Raw genomic sequence first — 19,604 nt, 5'->3', positions numbered from 1 at the left:
TGGGGGTGGGGGTGGGGGAGATGAGCTTACATTAAACAGTAGGCCAAGGATTTCATTTTTCCAGAAAATGCAATTTCTGTATAGCCTAGTTTTATTTGTTGTAAAATGTTTCCTGCAAATATCATATTTTACGTAAAAAGATTCTTATTATTTTAATGTCATTTTACATTTTGCATCAAACAACAGCGGAAATCCTAATCCACAGGAAAATTTTCCTTTTCTGCCTTTTTTACATGGCAACAAACTGATTCATAGGAAAATAGTTTATAGAAATTTCGTTAAAAGCAAAATAAAATGAATGTAAATGAAAAAAGACAATTATTTTACTCAAATGGAGTACAAAAATTTGGAAAAGAACGATTGAGTTTTTAATTCCAAGTCATGAGATGACTACCCCCCCCCCAAAAAAAAAATTATATGGGGACATTCTTTTCCTCGATCAATGATGCCCCCACCGCCCCCAACAAAAAATAAAATAAATAAATAAACAATATTAAAGAAGAGCTCAAAGATAGTGGGAAAATGGCATAGAAATACAAATTTATAACTAGAAATTGATTGGAAAATTTTATGTTGAAGCAACAGAGCTTAATAGAATCCAAGTTTTACCCATAAAAAATGATTATCCTCCGGTCATAGGATCCAACAATGCCAGGCTCTGGGAAGGATAGTGTAATGGACTGCAGCTGGTATGAAGTATGAACCCAGCCGCACCCTACCTATCCAGGACAATTCTCCCCTTTTCCCCCAAGTATTTATGCAGTTCAAGCAATAAACAGTCTAGCAAGCTACTCAGCATCTTACCTTCTTCTCTTTCTTCCTTTCTCGTCGCTGGCGCTTCCTTTCCTCTTCTTCTTGCTGCTGTTTCAGGATCCTTTCATCTAGATCTGTAGACCAATAAGAAAGTCATCAATTCTCTCTCTATCATTTGGGTCACAATTCAACGAGAGGGCAGAGGCACTTTTAACCACTGGTTATTCTCAGAAGGGATTCACGCTCTCACGAGTCATATATGGGTGTTGAATGCATTCCAAGCCAAATTTATCAGCCAAGAGGAATTGAATCCCAGAACCAAGGTCTTATAAAGTTCAGAGGCAGGTCACAATAAGAGGACATTTATTTCTTTTCAAGTCCTACCTTGCTCAGTAAAGCTGCCGGCAACTTTGCGCTTCTTGAGAATTTCAAATCGACTTTGGACCTGCACCATTAAAAGCTTCAAATGTGATCTATGTAACATTGCAATCCTTATTACATGATGTATTTGTGATGCATGAAACAACCATGCCCAATGCACATCAACAGAATGAACAGTGAACACATCTTCAATCATTTTTGTCCATAATATCTCTTCATTGTTTACACTTCAAATGTTTCACATCAACCTTCTTTTCTGCCAAAATCCAAGCTCAAGTCAGGACCACCGAAAAAAGTCTACCAGTCTGATACATGTGGTACACCTGGAAGGGGAATAACCATGATATAAATCACATGGCTGATGATCCAGAAAGAGCCTAACAATTGGTTTCAAAGACCTCTTCAGCTATTTGACCCAAGATATCTATTTCATGTCACCAATCAATTTAAGACCTATATCATTATTTCAGACACAGCATATGCAAGGAAGAAGTTAAAATAAAAAAAAAAAAAAATTTGGGTGCTCCAGTCCTAACTAGAAAAAGACTACCCATACTTGCATATACCCAATGCTTGCATAATTTTATTAAATTCATGTCTTCAGGAAAATAGTGCAGTTCATGCACATTTTTAAATAACGTAAGCAAGTACCTGTTCAAGAGATGCTCGCTCTACCCGCATCGACATACCCAAAGCCCTTTGATCTAAAAACAGTATAATGAGAGGACAATCAAACATCACCATAAACATTTAAGCAGTTTCTGTTAAAGTACATGAAAACCCAAGCCAGGAAGAGAACTCACGCTTCTTTCCATTAATGTGGTCCAAGTAGTTTGCAGAATCCTTAACTACACATTCACAAACCGCACAATAGTATCCAGCCTGCAAAAAAAAAGTTAATTTCAGCACTAATAGCTGCAAAGAAACAGAGGATTTAGCTTAAAACACTGAACATATATGATTATATATCATTTTCTGTAAAAGGACAAGGAAACTGAGAGAGAGAGAGAGAGAGAGAGGGGAAATCAATGACAGAAAGACAAGACTAGAAAATAGACAAACCAAGAGGCTGCAAAACAAACAAAAGCAGAATTACAAGGGTAGTGATCACCCACGGTGAATTTCTGTTGCAGAGCTCCCACTAATTGGCAGGCTCACTTTCTAGACCAAACCGCCAATCTTAAAGACGAGTATTAGAGAAGAGAACCGTTTCAAGTAAATATATGGGCATAGTTAAAAAAATATGTATAATGGTGTGGTGACTAGTGTAAGAACTGTGGGGGGCAGGTAAGTGAAGTCTCAATTACAATCAGATTAAATCGAGATCAACTTTAAGTTCATATTTGTTTGTGCTAATCATAGATGAGTTGAATAGAGACATTCAAGATCAAATCCCTTGGTGTATGTTTTTTGCGGATGATATTGGATGAAACAAAAGCAAGGATAAATGCCAAGTTGGACTTATGGAGACAACCTTGGAATCAAAAGGTTATAAGATCAGCAGAACAAAAATAGAGTATATAGTGTGTAACTTTAGTAATAATAGGACTGAAAATGAGGTGGTGAAAATTGACAATAGGAAGTTACCGTAAAGTGAATTTTAGGTACCCAGGTTAATGATAAATAGATGCAGAAACAGGGGTCAAAATACCCTATTGGGTTTGCTTATGGGCCCACTCGGATACTTTACAACTCAAACAATCAACCCGATGGCAAATCTGTAATAATTAATAGAAGTCAATTAACAAAGAAACAAACCAGCAAGTGGAATAACACGTTTGATGAGGAAAGAGTATTCTTGGAATGGACAACAATTTAATGGCAAGACGTAAATAAGGAGGAGATAAGGATGGGAGGCTTAATAAAGGTAACATGAATTAAATTTAGAGGAAATTTCACTGCCCTCCCCTGACCTTTTCATATATTACACTCCCATCCCCTGTGAAGTTTAAAATTACAACCATGCCTTGTAGAGTTAACACTGGTAGAGTTACCTGTCAAATGTCATTTTTACCCCCATCCCCTTGTGTAAATAATATCCTCAATTCAAGAGGAACCCTGCATCTCAGCATTAGAAAGAAGGAGGTGGGGTTCTCGGAGCTCTCTCATCTCGGAATTACGAACCCGGAGCATTCTAGCAGCCTCGCATACAACAAGGGAGAGGTTGACATGGAGAGAGGTCGAAGACGAGAAGTACAGACAATCGTCAACGGCTTTTCAAAGGGGCTCAGGCGTTTTCTTCAAAGACAAAGATCTCAGCCTCGGAGAAGGCCCATCAAAACGAAACCTCACCGACGAGGGGAATTGCAACACCAACAACACCAGCTGTAAGAATTGCGGCAATAGCAACCATCTTAAGATCTAACGCCTATGAGTCGTTTCGGAAAACGTCGGATGTGGTGTCGCCACAAGTCATTGTAGCCATGGATTCCGAAACAAACTGTGATAGAGTTTCTTCAATCAAGAAGAAGAAACACTCAAACTTAATTTCATAATCCAAACTAATATAATAGCCTATTATATGAATCGATTTTCATCCCAATTGATAGATAGAAAAAAAGTGAAATCTACCACCAAATCGTTTGGAGTATAGGCTCGATGTCGTCCTTCGAATTTAGAATCCCCACCTCTTGAAAGAGACAAGAAGAGCATCGTTCAGTGTGAAAAAGAAAAATCTTGAAACCCTACCCTCGAAGAAGAATGTCATGGGTGACATTTAGGGGTGTTAATCAATCCAGGTGTTTCTAGGTATTGTAGAGAGACAAATCTCGGAAATAAAGAAGTGAATCGAGGAAGAATGAAGTTGCAGAATTGAATTGGTAGATGCAGAGAACAGAGATGAGGATTCGTGATTTGGAGATGAGAACTTTTCTTCAAGGGAAGAAGATGAAGCTAATGGGTGAGGGCAATGATGTAATCACCATTTGATTAGGGGTATTTTCGGTTTTAAATTGCAATTGTACATCATGCATCATCACTTAACAGTGGACCACTCACAACATTGGTACGATTGATAGAATCTACAACATCAGAGGGACACGGTTGTAATTTTAAACTTCACAGGGGATAGGAGTGTAATAAATGAAAAGATTTTCAACTTCTAAATGCTGGGATTTTTCTCAATTATGAAAATTTTATAAATCCTATAATGTTAAAACATTACTAAAAACCAAAAGTCCGGTAAAATAATCTTTTGTTTTGCTATCCCTAAAATTATTTTCATTCAGGCGATTTTAATAGCATTAGTGCACTTTAAAATTAAAATAAGTTTGATCGGAGCATAACTATGTCATTACAACTTAAATTTAAATAATCTTAGGCTTGTTGGAAATCTGGTTTTATGTTATACTTAATACAAAAGGTCTCATGTAAAAATAAAAATCATTTGACCAGTCAAACTTATTATATAACAAGAGCATTCTCTAAATGTTGATTCTTTATAACTTAATATTACTTAATGTTGATTTTTTATGATTTTATGCGGCTAAATGTTGATTTTAATGACTTGATGTGGCTTAATGTTGATTTTTTATGATATAAGGTATACACAGCTTACTATTTGTAGAAACACAACCCTAAAACGATGCAGAAGATAATGGAAAAACAAAACAATGCACACGGATTTTACGAGGTTCGGCAAGGTTGTCTACGTCCCCGGTGAGATGAAATCCTGCTTCACTATCAATGGAGAATAGGGTTACAGCTCTCGTCCTCACACCTCTCAGTATTGCTTGCATTACAGAGAAAAACTCTCGCTACAAATATATAGCGAAAAAAAACCCTAATCCGGAAAGTACACAATTGCCCTCAAATAAAAAATTCGAGCGGGGGGCTATGCAGGGGGACGTCCTGCCCCACTTACAACCCCCACGGCCCGTTAACCGGCTAATGGGACCGCCGTCCTGCCTGTCTAGGTGCTGCACCGGTACTCCCTGGATTAAACTACGACGGATTACAAGACATCATACCCCAACATATATAATGTTAGAAAAAATAACATGCGTACCTTGAGGGTAGTGAGTCATTACTTGGATGGAGCTGCCTAGACTCTACTTGGAATTGAGTCACTACTTTCGAGTGTTGAGTAATTGAGTCATTACTGTTCAGTGTTGATAGATAACTGTTGATGATGTAATATTTTTATCTATTTTGGATCATTTGGATTATGTCTTATGTTTTGACATAAATTGTAGACTATATATAGTCATTATGTAGTAAAGTCTCAGAATTTAAGCCAACAAGTCAGCGTAATGATTATCAAACCTTTGGTTCACCACACAAGTAAGGCTTTGTGTTTTTTTTATGAAACTAATGATGTGAATGTGTTAGAAATGTTTAAAATACACTCTACACAAAAAATCAGACAAAAAAACACTGTTTGGGAGTCGAAACCTAAGTTTCCATCATATTAGAAAAAAATTCCCCGGTATCCTCGAAATTTTCTAGGTTTCCACCGAAATTTCGATCTCCCCAGAGGTCGAAACCTGATACCGTGAACCTTGGACAAGTCTGAGTTGGATTGAGAGAGAAAAATAGAGGGGACTCAATCCAAACATGACTACACCCTAGAGAAGTACAATCAAGAAGAATTATACATACGTGCTCCTAAATCTGGAATCACTCCAAAGAAGCAGGAATTTAGTCCACAAAAAGGTAACTCCAGAGACTTAAGTATGTATGCCAAACATGGCCCTAGAGGGTTTAGAGACTCTTAATAGGAGGTCCTAATATCTTCCATTTGCCGTTCAGACGCAGAAATTTTCTGAATTGTCTCCCATAACAAATTGTGTTTCTTGGGGAACAATTTTTCAATATCTTGAATCCATTTCAGGATTAGATGCCAACTTCTCCAAGCTACTTTGGGCCTGAAAGCTTTTAAAAAGCTGGATTTTTATCCCCATTGTAGACTTGGACCTTTATCATCAGTTTATTTAGGTCTCCCATTGGATGCTTCTTAGTGTCAAGTGTGTTTGAGCCAGTAATTCATCACATTGAGTGGAAGTTGGACGGGTGGACAGCAAGCAATTTAGGAGGTAATTGTAATGAAAGCTTCACTTCCAAACGTTCCCAAAGAGTTACTATCTCTTTCAACAGTGACAGTGGTGATTGGTCACATCATGGAGTTCAAATAAAGAGAGGTTTCTGGGATGCATTTAAGTCTCATTTAGTAAACCATAACCAAATTTGTAGACCAAAACAACAGGGTGACCTTGGCATCAAGAATGCCTACTCAGTCAACAAAACCATTCCATGCAAATACTTAAAGGAGATTAGAAACAGCCTCACAGCTAATTTACAAATGTAAAGGAGTTGGTGATCTCGTGGGCCCTATTCATAGAAGGTTCAAACCTTACAAAGTAAAGATCAAGGATTAAAGTATCGGTATCGGTCACCATATCAGTGCCAAAATTAAGATACGTATCAGAGATACGCTAAAGATATGCACATAAATAGATAGGAAACACTTTTTTATACACTTTTGCCAAAAAAAAAAAAAAAAAAAACATATATATAACATTTATTATACATAAACACTGAATTGTGAGTATCGCACGAAGAATCCAAGGTTTGTACTTGTCCCATAAATGTAAAATCCTTGTTCCCAACCTTGACTTCCACTTTAATTAGAGAGAAAAATGGCCGACAGCAACTTTAGAACAAAAACCCCCTCAAAAGATCGTGTTTTCTTGAAAAATAACCCATCTTGGCCATTATATGACCATAGCGCACCGTATCGGTACAATACCGATATACGATATGTACCAATACATAACAAAACGTACATTTCACCTCGATTGTTTATTTTTCATAGAGTATCGATGCATATCGTATCATATCGGTGTGTATCAGTGGTGTATTGTATCGTATCGTAGGATACATATCGATCCAAAAGGATTTTAAAATTTCATGTATGGTATCAGTAAGGGCCGATACAGATACGGTACGATACTTTAAACCATGGTACAGATGTTCAACTTAGCTAAAGGAATTATTTTCCTTACATTATATAAAATTGTTCATCCTCAAGGATTTGCACTGAAGAATAAGTGCAGCCTGTTTTTCGAATTTTTTTGTTCTTTGTTTTTTGTTTTTTTTTTTTAGATGGCCTTATCCCTTACATGATCCTCCCCTTCTAATAAAATCATTTGTTTATCCACACACACACACAGAGATGGGGAGGGGGATCTCATTGAATATTTGAATGCAAGATGATAGAAAAATATCTATGTCCCAAAAACTAATGAGTAAACATAAAAGAAAACGAGTCTGAAAATCGCAACGAAGAACATACACATGTGATATATCTGTTTTCAAATTATCATGGCATCAACAAATATGCAGAACCAAATTCTATTGAACAAAAAATAAAGAAAGAAAGTACCTGCTGACTTAAAGGAGCTATTGGAGTAACAACCTGCAACAAAAGTTATCACAAGTCATAAGCCAGAAACAGCACCCAAATACCACTAAAGTCATCTAAATAAAGTAAATTTAGGCTTCAATAATGAAAATTAAATAGAAAAAGATTTAATAGCAAATGCATCCTTGCAAGATGATTAACCATGCCTATTATACGATTACTAAGGAAAGAATTTCCCCATGAATGAAGGATGCACTGTACACAGCAGTAAGACTGAAAAGGATCAGTAGCAAAGGGCTCAGCACAAACAATATTGCGAAAATTCTTGCTTACGAGAACTTACACCTCATATTAATTGAAGTACCTCAGAATAGTAAATCATAGTCAAGTAAAAAGAAATCAGATCACTAGTACAGGACTCCCAAAGTTTCTAGAACTGTACTAGCACAACAAAGTTAAAAACATTAGAAGAGAAACCTAAACAGCTATTTCAACAATAAAAGCAAACTAGAGAGAAACTGACAAACCTGGGTTTTTCCCAGGCGAGAAATTAGGTCTACTTCATAATCCCTGTGCTTCAAGGCCTTCCTTTGCACCGGAGGACCTTTTGCTGCAAATGAATTTTTAAAATTGATACATCAGATAACTCATAAACAACCCGAAATTTCAACTACTTCATGTCACATTTCCACCAAACAAAAATAAAAAAACCAGAACACAGAATATAAACAAGAAAAATAGTTGAATCAAAACCACTTACATTTGGATTTAAACCGTCCCTCCTCGTCCTCCAGCACCACAATGCAAATTTAAAACAATAGTGAGTCAAACATACAAAATTAATTCAGAACCTCCCAATTTAATCATTAAACCGGCATACCTTCTCCTCCCGTTCACGAGCTCGTTCTGCATATTCTTCTCGGTTAAATTTCCTTCGATACGCATTGTCAACTCCAACAGCCTACAGATAGACAATAAAAGTAGCAATTCCACATCACCCATATCAACCATCCTAAATTACAACAAAAGAAAAGAAGACAACTAATTTATTTGAACTGTCTCACAACATGAAGCTTACATTACTGCCAGGTTGAGACATCGCTACAAAATCTGCACCCAATTGCTCTTAAACTTGAAAGCCGTAGATTTTAATGTCCGGATGCTATTGTCAAGAAATCAACAATTTTAGCACTGGAAACATTTATTATTAGATTAAAAAAATATATCAAAAGTGACATCTGTGAACTCAAATCCTACCAAGAACATGAGTTCATTGAATCCAAAACCACCTATATGACCCGATTCACAACTTTGCAAAGAGAACAAAAATCTAAGTAATAAATTCTGGAGAAAATCTCAAAGAATAAAATTGATAGTACAGTACAACAAGAACATCTACAGTGAGGAATGAAATCGTACCGGTAGCTTATGATGTCAAAAAAGAACGAACCCTAATGCTGGATTTGAATTCTGCAGTGTAGAACGGAAAGGCTATGAACGAGAAATTTAATAGGAATCCTTTTTCCTGTTTTGGTACTCTACGGATGAATTTGAAAAGTATAGAACCAAAGCATGGAAATGGTTTGAGACCCTGCTTCCCGTTGGACAAGGCAGGGTATGCCTTGAGAAGAGCGTAGGGAGACGGGGAAAACTGGATGTTAATTTAAGACTATTATCAAGCTTACAATCTCAACTTACAACATGGGCGTTAGGAATTGACAGTTCGTATTGAATGGGTCCCATACTATAATTCGGTCTGTAAGGTTTTAAAACTCGGGAATTTTATAAAGGCAACTGTTACAGACCGATGGTAATTGTAACTAGATGGTAGTTCGATTACCACCTGGTTACAATCTCAATTTTAACCGAGTTTTAAAACCTTGATGTGTCGTATCAGTTTTGCCAATATAAAGGCCATATCGGTCTTTGACTGTTCATAAGTAGTTTTAAATTACCATCTAGTTACAATTACCATCAGTCTGTAACGGTTGCCTTTATGGAATTATCAGTTCCACAATGAACAAGTAGTTTTAAATTACCATCAGTCTGTAACGGTTGCCTTTATAAAATTATAGTATCTTAAGTTTATAACATAATGAACTGAGTTGATCAAGCCAAACCCCATTGTAACCGTTAACAAGTAGTTGAGTTACATGTGCTAGAACCTGTAATAACTAAGCCAGGAGAGCAGAGAAGTCTGATGGTGGAAAACTTCAATTCTTGTGATCATCTGTCAAGCTCCCAAAGATTTATGCTTGCAAATTTCTTCCAGTAGCAATGATTGAGCAGCCTCACATGACTTGGCATACGAAAAGCCGAGAGTCCATCTTCCATCCACTGCATGGTCACAAGCATTGGAAGGATGCCTGCTAGCTTTACTGGCCTCCATTCCCAGATCAAACTCCCTTATTCTCATATGCAACCATGTTGGATGGTTCTCATCAACTCTTGGCTATTTCAGATAGTAGACAAGGGCAATATGAACAACATGGCAGAAACTATGGAGTCTAAAATTCTACACCAACTGCCGTAGACCAAATGATGTAGACCCTGCAACTAATTCAAATTAGTTAGGATATTCATACTGATATTTAAATCCTTGAAATGTACATGTGAAACAGTGAAAGTGGCAGAGTACTATGATGTACATGATTTCTCTGCCATTTCTTTCCTAATCCTTAGATGAAAACCGGTCGCCTGTGTTCCCAACAGGGGATAATCCCATTGACCCAGTTTGGTTAGAAGTGAAATAAAGTGGAGTACAAAATTTAAGTGTTTGGTTAAAAAATTTACAATTACGAATCAAGGAATCAGCAAGAAAACTGAGAATATGTGATATTCATGACCTGGCTTTTGCCCTTCCCTGGCCAGAAATAAATTATACAAAGTAGCAGCCAATGAATTGAGCTAACCACTCAAACAGTAGACATTATTCCCAATTCACCGCCCTGATTAGGAATTGGCAGGTCAGGTTAAAATGAAACTCTGTTTTTTACACCACCGCTATTGGGTATGGTTTTGTATGACCCTTGACACGTTAGGACCAGGTTTACTATGCCAAAACACCAAAAGGAAAACAAGCATAGTAAGCCTTCCAAATGAATTCGCTTCAAGATATAACCACTCCTAACCTGGGGCAATACATTTAGCCAATGGCGTACGGCTGAAAAAGTACACCAATTTGAGTATCCTAACCATCTGGCCTAAGCAAAATTTTCTTTTTTTCGTTCTTCATTGGCCAGTGTCAGATCAATGCACATTATACCCCTAAACAATCAAAATGATGGTTCTCAAATAGACTGCATTGACAAGGTTTAGGATATGCAGATCATTTTTAAAGCTGTTGTCTGCCAAAGAATGTAGTTCTCCCTGAAGGATGAAAAAATATCCTTAATTTGTCCTTATTTTGTACCTCAAGTTAAGTATATGAATCTTATTTTGGTACCTCAAGTGGGGTATCAGATCCTTATTTTGTACCTTAATTTTATTTAAGTTTGGTCTCTCTGTTGTATCATAGGGATGCTTCAGACTACCTATGGTCCAATTTTTTTTTTTTTTTTTTTGTTGCTTTATCATTTAAGATTTGGATGAAAAAATTCAGGCCCAAAGGTATAGCTGGAGGCAGTATCATTTAGTTCTTTATTAGACAGTATCATGTAGTTCTTTATCCCAGTTTGCCTGTAGTTTATTGGGAAATTCAATCTCTTTGGAGTTTATGAAGCCACTGTTCTGACAGTTAAAAGTACAATAATGACCATCATGCCTACTGTTTGGCTCAGAAAATCAAATTCATGTACTAAATCCTATCACCGTGTACTTCAAATGAGCTGCTTCAACTTGCTTAGTAGATATAAAATCTAATTCAAGAAGGAGCAATAGTTTTCATTAGCATTGATGATCAAGAAATAGCATAATTAAAACAGATATGCTATTTTAATTAGATTGATGGTCACAACACAGAGACCAAACTTAAATTAGTTGCAGGGTCTATATCATTTGGTCTACTTCCACCCACTGTAGCTGCTGTGAAAAACCCAACCCCAAATATTGTTTATGATGAGTACAACCATGAGCATTTGGTCTCTATTAACATCTCAAGCATTTGGAGAACTGCAGAATTGAAGAAAAAAGAAGAGAAACGAAAAAAATCTCTATACACAAACCCATCAAAGCCACGTTTTAGGGATTTCAGGAAAAAAAAAATCACAGATCACAGCCATGGTTAGGGATTTCAGAAAAAATAGTTGCAAGCTGCAGTCACTCGCAACCAGAAGACGATGATTCAGAGCCATGGCAGAAAAAAAAGCCACAGATCAAAGCCATGGCAGAAATCACAGACAGAAGACGATGATTCAGAGGACGAGAGGAAGATAGACCATCATACCTTCGTTAAGTGTTGAAAGCCGCAGCGTTAAGCTCCACCGAATACCTAGAAACACCACAGATATAACAGCCATGGTTAAGGATTTCAGAAAAAAAAAAATTACAATAATTGAAGGTAGACGAAGATAGATCAGAGTAGGAGAGGAAGAAGAAGAGTTGAGAGAGACTGAGACATGCTTGCCTCCACAGATCACAGCCATGGTTAGGGTTTTAAGGAAAAAATACAAAATACAAAATTCAAGGCAGACAACGATAGATCAAAGGAGGAGAGGAAGAAGAAGAGTTGAGAGAGACTCAGAGAAGTTTTCCTCACCTTCCTGCGCAGTTTCCAGGACTAACGATGGATGGAGGAGCCCGATTTTCAGACTTCACACAAGAATTACCCCCTTCTATACCTGGCAAAGAATCATGTGATTCTTATCTGACAACTCCTCAATGGGGGTTCTTAGATAAGAATCGGGCTATGTGTAAAAAAATGAAAAACTGGAATCGCCTAATTTTGAGTAGAACGGATTATAGGGGTACCAAGTACTGTAGCTGCGTTTTGGTAACCTTAAAAAAACGTTTCTGGAAAACGGAATAAAGTGTTTGATGCATTTATGGTGTTTTGGTTTTTGTTCTAATAAAAAGAAAAAAAAAATCGAAAAGAATGAGACTTTACGAAATAATAAAAGGTAGTTCCGAGTTCTATCATTCTAGTTTCATTAAAAAAAAAATGATATTTTGACATAGAAATTGAAATTTCCATTTCTTACACGAAACGAACGCAACCTATCATTTTGTAAGAATCATGATTCTATGGAATTACATTCCCCATAATCAAGCAGTGAAACGCGCCCTAAGATAAATGCAAAAGAATCACTTTATACTCCTTTATTTGTATTGATATCGTATCAATATCAGGTATTGACGATATTGATATGTATCTGCTAATATGATACCAATACCTTGATCCATGGTTGCGATTTGAAAATGATAGACTTTTCAGGAAACCAGAAGGGGAGAGAAACACGAGACCTAAGTAGTGGCTGATACACTGAATAGGTGCAATTTGGGTTTTCCCCTTCCCATAAGGCATTTGTGCCTCTACCTTTCAGTATGGAGAGGCTTCTCTTCATAGAGCCTCTAATCCTTCCATGTAGTCAACAAATACAACTATTTTGATCCATTAGATAGACAACGATCCTCCAAAAGTCCAAATAAGTATAATGTCAAATTTTGGATTCAAAATCAATCATACACACTTCATGTATTTGCGTGCATTATTATGTACTCCACTTCAGGAAGCAAGGTCTTGTGATCAAACCTTTGCCGTTGCACCTAATTTCTTGGGGCCACCGCACGAGAATTTCTATCTCAGACTGACCCAGTCCTGTGTAAACGATATCATTGTGACCCCAGGGATTAGTCGGTTCAAAGATTCAGACACCCTGGGTTAAAAAAAAAAAAAAAAGTATTATCATATATACCTATGCATGTACACTATATTGCAATCAATATTTTATATTCTTTTATTTCTTGAAATATTTGATATTTGGCAAACTCTCTTTTAAAAAGAAATTTGACATGCAAATAAAGGACCTATGGGCCTACCTCCTTCAAGAAGCCTTTTGCTCTTTAACCACAAGAATTTTTCCCCCTTTATAAAGTTGTAAAATTTGAAGGTAAATTAAAATTTTTACCTAAGGAATTGTAGAGGGTTATATGGTAAAAGTCTTCTAATACTACTCCCCTAGTTGTACCACATGGAAGGGTGACGTAGACGGTAAGCTTCTATGTAATTTTATGCAATCAACTTATGTTGTAATAGCTCAAAAATTGTTGTGAGCGAAGAAAATCTATGTCTACCATTTGTGATAGACCATTGAAAAGATAGAAATTTCTTAAAGCAACATAGTGGGCCATTTGATTGAATTAGACCACCAAATAGGATAAATAGTAAAAAAACTCAAAGAAATGGAAACTCTAAAACCAATTTAGAAATATGGCAAACATTGTTTATTTCCACTACGTAATAGGTACTTAGCATTTGTCCATTTAAGGACAGCCTTGCTACGACCTTATACACTATACTTCCGTTCAGATAAACCAAATTTGGACTCGGTTGGTAAATATGAAGAGCATGATATAAGTAAAATAAACAATTGCACAACAAAATTTAGTTTCACAAATTTTCTGTTAGAATCTTACATTAATTTTGGTAGTGGGGAAAGGAGAGGGGGGGGTCTATTCAAGGAGAGTAAGAATCAGGAGCAAAATCCACCTCATGAGAATAAGGCAGTATCAAGGATCAAAGCATTGACTCCATCCTTGGGCTGCCTACAGCTTCTAGTTGACCTCATAATTGTACACTGAAACATCTTGGAGCTCAAAAGGGAAAGAACTATGAAATTAACTAAGAGTTGCCTTGATCTTGGTCTTCTGGTCTTCTGTTAGTGAAGTAGGGAACAGAACCTCAAATGTAACATATAAATCCCCTTTCTTTGAACTAAAATGCAATGGCATCCCTTCACCTTTGAACTTTCTCACTTCTTTGGGTTTCGTAATTCCCTGGAAGTATTATGCCCAAGTCAATCCCCTGACTAGGAGTATTTAATTAATAGAAGCAGCGTCTAAGGTTCAAAGTACATATTCATGCTCACCTTTGAACTGATGTCTACAAGATGTTCATCCAGGTGTTTGATGGTCTTTTCAAAACCAACTAGTGCTTGGACCTGAAGCAAACCTCGGGAATCAAATCGGGAAAGGGGAAAACTGAAAAGTTTCCTAGTTAACAAGAAAAGAAATAGAGAGAAGAAAACAGAAGGTGGGGAGGGGAGGATGGGGGGATAAGGAAAAACATTTTAATACATCCACAGATGATCTCCACTTATACCACAAATTTGAAAATCGAAATGGGATCAGGCAAATTGGCCGATTTGAATCGCAACTGGTCGAACCTGATCCCGACTCCTGCCCTTCAGGAGTGAGGGATCCATAGAGGGTTTCTAGAGTTCAGGCTGATTCTGGCCAATTCCATCCAATATGAAGGAATCAGATCAGAATTGTCTAGACCAGATTCAGATACCAATTCCTTGTTTTAAAACCCTGACCGATTGAACAACTTTTTTTTTCAAGTCGGTATCACATTGATTGAACAACTCGAATTGTACAGGGCATGGACCATCGTCCTGCATCAATGTTTTAAATCACAGGCTACAGAGGTCAAGCTTGCCAGCCAATGCAATAAGATTACCGGATAGGCATAGTGTTGACACGGCAGTTGGCAACATCAGCTTAGAATCACTTCCTCCCCTGAACAAAATTGACAAGGAGTTGGAGGTGCCAGCTAGTGCAGCCAGTAAGGACCTCAGCTGGTTGTAGCGAGGTCTTGGTATCAAATCCCACCTTGGGAAGGGGTCTAGGGATTAAGTGTGAAGGGTTAAAATATAATGTATCTTTCCTATTCAAAAGGGTAAAAAAAAAAAAAAAAGGAGTTCTGTTCCCAGGTCAACTAGCTGGCAGGTTCCCATTTATTTATTTTGAATGACCACATGTACCTCCATCAGTTAAGAAACTGAGATACTGAACTAAGTGAATAGTACTTATGTTTTAGATCTTTTAAGGTCACTTCAACTTGGTTAAGCAGAACTAAATAGAAGAAAATTTGGGGGGGAGGGGGGGACAAAAACCTATAAGAATGAATAGAAGAACAAGAAACTAAACAAGTAAAGTACAGATAGTTACCAGTGTTATGGTAACAGTTGTGTGCAGGTCATTGCCTTCTCTTCTGAAGTGATCATGTGGTGCAGTACGGATACGGAACTGCTTCGGAAGAAGATGATTATTATCCTGAATCTACAATTTGAACCAGTACATAGGCAGTAAAATGTATAGAGAAAGAAGAACAAACCTTGAGATCTCCAGCTTCTCCATCTATTATAGGCTCACCATCCTCATAAAACACTACCTCCTGTAAGAAGCAGAGACCATTTAATGTTTAGGAGCCAAACATAACCATGAAAAGATGTTCCTTACTGAACTATCATTAACCTGCTCAGACATATGCATGAAATGTGATGCAGAAGTGCTAGAGAGTAACTCTCGATTGTTCAGAGGGCATACTAGGCTACTAGCACAACAGACTATATGTTCCAAGCTTCTAATTGGAAAGATCAAACTTAATATATATAAAAAAAAAAAAGGCAGCAGACTTTCAAATGTGAAGCAGCAGTGCATAATAGAGAAAAAAAAATCAGAGAGCATGATAGTCAACAGACGATATGAACTAACTTCCAACTGGAAAGATCAAGACTAATATGCAAAAAAGGAGGCAGCACACCAATCACAATGTACAGGGCAATAGAAGAAATCAGAAATTCCAATTCCAAAATAATTGCAAATGCATTAAAGAAAAACCTATAACACAAGCTGATGGCTAAAACTCGACATTTATTCAATCAAGAAATCCTTTTAGTTAGATAGAACTATAAAGCCTTAACTGATTTTATAAACCTTAAAATTGCTAAATAAAGGGAGTGGGAAGCTTTTGCCATATGACTTATAGCTATTTGGTTAATTATCATAGTGATTTAAACCAGAAAATACCAATGACTCAGACCAATCAACTCCCCACCAAGTGGTATCTGCTGGGTCAGTCACTTATTGAGAAATATGTTCAAACCTAGAACCATCAAATGCTTGGCCAGATTTCAATTTGAGATGAACAAAGAGGGAAAACTTAAGTAAGTTAGCCATTTCTACAGCCTGTTAAAAAAAAAAAAAGACAAAAATTATAAATCAACTTTGGGTCCACACTGTAAGGGGTTTTCTTGTTTCATTATGGAGAAGTTCGTTCTATAACTGACCCATGAGGGCAAAGAAAAGTCACAGGCTTACAGCTGTTACCATAAAATAGAACTCCTGCAGTGGAAAAATGAGAAGGCAAACATGGACAGAAAAAATTAGTCACCATAAGGTGAGGAAGAAAGACAAGCTAGAGAAGAGCTGGGCTGTTTTTTTCTGTAGGGGGTGTGGGGTTGTTGGTAGTAAGCAACACAGCCTTTTATACGTGATTGGGTAAGGGTTCTTTCAGGTTTGGACAAGTTTTCAGTTGACATCAAGTCGCAATAAATTTGTAGTCGAAAGGTGGGCTCCCTCACTTTATGAACAAAGGCATGCCCCCCACCCCTATTGACATTTAAATTTTTTATCACATAGTACTTGAGTTGAAAGTGGGCCCTCATTTTAAAAGGAAAAAAAGGCATTTGTTTAATATAGACAGTGGATTGCAATATGGGTCCTATCATGTATCGTTCCTCTAAGTGAGCACCTTGAGAAAGAGATCAAGTGGATGTCCTTGCATGCCTTGTGGATGCTTAATTGGTACTTAAAATTTGTGGACATGTTGTCCACATCACCTTCAACTCATGTTAAATTTCAACTCTAAAGCATCGTGCAACATGGAATAATTAAAATATATCAAACAAGATTTGGACGAGTAAATATACAAAAATACATGGGGAAAAGGTTACTAGGTGTTGACACATGATTGAATTTGGCTTCGAAATTTGTTTGCTGGCCAACAACAAGTTCACTAAAAGGGCATGCCAAGTGCATGAGGCTTCTGTGGGGTCTGGAGAGGGTCATAATGTATGCAGCCTTACCACTTGGTTACCATTGCACCAAGGTCCGCCCTCGCCAACAAGAAGTTCACTGATATATGTTATATCTATTAATCAAAATTAACACAACAACCTTCCATTTATCAACACGATAAGACTCCGACTCAATACTAAACCATTTGGTTGAGATGGGCCAGCTTCTTGGCATGTAGATAATCCAAGTGGTGCTTCATTTTTCCAATGGTTAAATTGGATACATCAGCCCTTGACAGGGTAACAAAATCAAGCCCCAATTCAAAGACAATAACCTTTTTTTTTTTTCTGGTAGGGAATTCAATATATGAACTGGATGTGAAGTGGGTCCTAAATCAACGGAGGGTCAACTATTGAACCTAGCCCTCCCTCATGTAAAATTCTCGGCTCCGCCCCTGCTTCTAGTTAGCTTCCCAAGGAAAGCATGGAAGGAGAGAGTGACATATCAAAATTAATCATTTATCTAAACACCAAAATCAGGAAAGAAAATTGTTATTAATTACAAAGATGCACAATGCAGAGAAACTTATGAACTGAATTTCTTTCATATAAAAGCATTTGCTAGAAATAAAGCTTACTTGCCCATCTTGCATCCCCTTTTCAATATCAACGGTGACAAAGTACCCCTCTCTTTCATATTTCACATTTGGGCATTGCTCACAGACCTGAAAGAGATGAACAATTAATGTTATTCTACCACGGTAGAACTCTAGCTTTGGGCTGTTGGTAAAAAGGATATGAAGGCAAAAATGAAGAAGTGGTAGACCAAAAATCTACAATTCTGTGGAATCATGAAGCATGAGATACAAAGACACCTTACAGGAGTCACCTTGCATAAGCATTTCTTTGATAAATCTATCGAAGAGTGGAAATACCTGCTCTGTCATCTGCTGAAACATTCCCGGGCCAATTTGCCTGTGATAGACCTCATTTCTGCAGTTACATTGCCTCTTACCAGGGGCTGGCTTTAAGACATTTTTCTCCCTCCATACCTAATAATTGCACAAAATACATCACATAAGTGAAGGAAATAACTGTCCAACTTATTGCATGACTACTGGTTATAGAAGAGCAACAAAATAAAACTATCCATGTAAAACTTATAAAGCATAAATAAGTATTCCAATTGTGGACCAATACCACCATGCATTAGTATGGCATATCAAAACAAAACAAAAAAGAAGTATAACCAAGTAGATGCCAGGCAGAATGTATCAAATCCTACAGGGAATGAGCTAAAGAGATATTAAGGGATAAGTTTGGCCTTTAGTCATGAAAATACTACCATTAGGCTCTAGGATTGCGATCAAATTTCACTAACGGTTTCCAAATTTAGTGGAATTTCACAGGCATAGACTTTCGTGAACAAATAAGACAGAAGAAGAATCTTCAAATCTGATCATTATAGGGTCAAAGGGTGTGCAAATTGACATGTCTGTCCGCTAAATTCAAGACCCAATTTTTAGATCAGGCTGGTAATTCAAGAAACAACTAAAATTATCTTAAAAAATCATGTAACTTTGTGGCCGTGATATATGGCCAGCCTACAACTAGAAATTTCAAGTCAATTGGGAAAACATAGGCGGGTTGACACTTCAGTTGACCTCAAATATCAGATAAGAAATTAGCAGGAGACAACCATAAAGGTTTTTTTTTTTTTTTTTGGTGAAATGGTCAGCATAAGAAAACGTATACTAGGGCCTATGCCATCAGATTGGCCCACAATCAACACAAATAGAACCTTCACAATATCCGGCCATCAATAATCCCCACAAACAGTAGCAGTAGTAGGAAATCCATTCAATATTGCACATGTAAGAAATATAAAAGAGTGAACTAACCAATAGATCAACCTGTGGATATTTCCCTTAACATCAACAAAGACACTAGAACTGGACATAGATAAAAATCAAGACTCCCAAACCATGCCTAAATAAGGCTGCTTATAGGCCCATAATGGCATTTCCATTTCAGACTTCCATCGCAACTCAAACTCTAAAAAGGCTCGAAACTGGAAAAAGAACTGCAAGAAAATAATCATTTTTCTTTCACAGTGTCATCCCATGTAATATAACCCCCCCCCCCAAAAA

At 37.1% G+C, this 19,604-nt stretch overlaps 2 protein-coding genes across 7 annotated transcripts in view; both read right to left on the bottom strand.

The window, feature by feature from the left end:
- The window catches only part of LOC122063962 (zinc finger matrin-type protein 2-like), a 12,968-nt gene extending 582 nt beyond the window's left edge, over positions 1-12,386 (bottom strand). Inside the window, exons 1-14 of one of the 6 annotated variants that reach the window (XM_042627656.1) lie at positions 12,192-12,386; positions 11,880-11,924; positions 9,661-10,045; positions 8,915-8,965; positions 8,753-8,804; positions 8,574-8,657; positions 8,376-8,456; positions 8,256-8,283; positions 8,023-8,105; positions 7,517-7,549; positions 1,938-2,016; positions 1,786-1,838; positions 1,138-1,198; positions 805-887 (exon numbers count right to left, since the gene is read on the bottom strand). In XM_042627656.1, the coding sequence (XP_042483590.1) occupies positions 805-887; positions 1,138-1,198; positions 1,786-1,838; positions 1,938-2,016; positions 7,517-7,549; positions 8,023-8,105; positions 8,256-8,283; positions 8,376-8,456; positions 8,574-8,594 (522 nt within the window). In that variant the 5' untranslated portion in view covers positions 8,595-8,657; positions 8,753-8,804; positions 8,915-8,965; ... (1 more) ...; positions 11,880-11,924; positions 12,192-12,386. Of the gene's footprint in view, positions 1-804; positions 888-1,137; positions 1,199-1,785; positions 1,839-1,937; positions 2,017-7,516; positions 7,550-8,022; positions 8,106-8,255; positions 8,284-8,375; positions 8,457-8,573; positions 8,658-8,752; positions 8,805-8,914; positions 8,966-9,660; positions 10,052-11,879; positions 11,925-12,191 lie in introns of all 6 variants that reach the window. The other 5 variants (XM_042627657.1, XM_042627654.1, XM_042627658.1 and 2 more) reach the window with 5 other exon arrangements.
- A 1,620-nt stretch (positions 12,387-14,006) lies between these two features.
- The window catches only part of LOC122063949 (dnaJ protein ERDJ3B-like), an 8,463-nt gene continuing 2,865 nt past the window's right edge, over positions 14,007-19,604 (bottom strand). Inside the window, exons 5-10 of the mRNA XM_042627636.1 lie at positions 18,390-18,506; positions 18,093-18,179; positions 15,771-15,830; positions 15,605-15,682; positions 14,521-14,592; positions 14,007-14,428 (exon numbers count right to left, since the gene is read on the bottom strand). Coding sequence (XP_042483570.1) covers positions 14,270-14,428; positions 14,521-14,592; positions 15,605-15,682; positions 15,771-15,830; positions 18,093-18,179; positions 18,390-18,506 — 573 coding nt within the window. The 3' untranslated portion in view covers positions 14,007-14,269. The remainder of the gene's footprint in view (positions 14,429-14,520; positions 14,593-15,604; positions 15,683-15,770; positions 15,831-18,092; positions 18,180-18,389; positions 18,507-19,604) is intronic.

Source organism: Macadamia integrifolia, unplaced genomic scaffold (assembly GCF_013358625.1).
Source record: "Macadamia integrifolia cultivar HAES 741 unplaced genomic scaffold, SCU_Mint_v3 scaffold1497, whole genome shotgun sequence".
NCBI lineage: Eukaryota > Viridiplantae > Streptophyta > Magnoliopsida > Proteales > Proteaceae > Macadamia > Macadamia integrifolia.
This window is presented reverse-complemented; position numbering and strand designations above follow the sequence as displayed.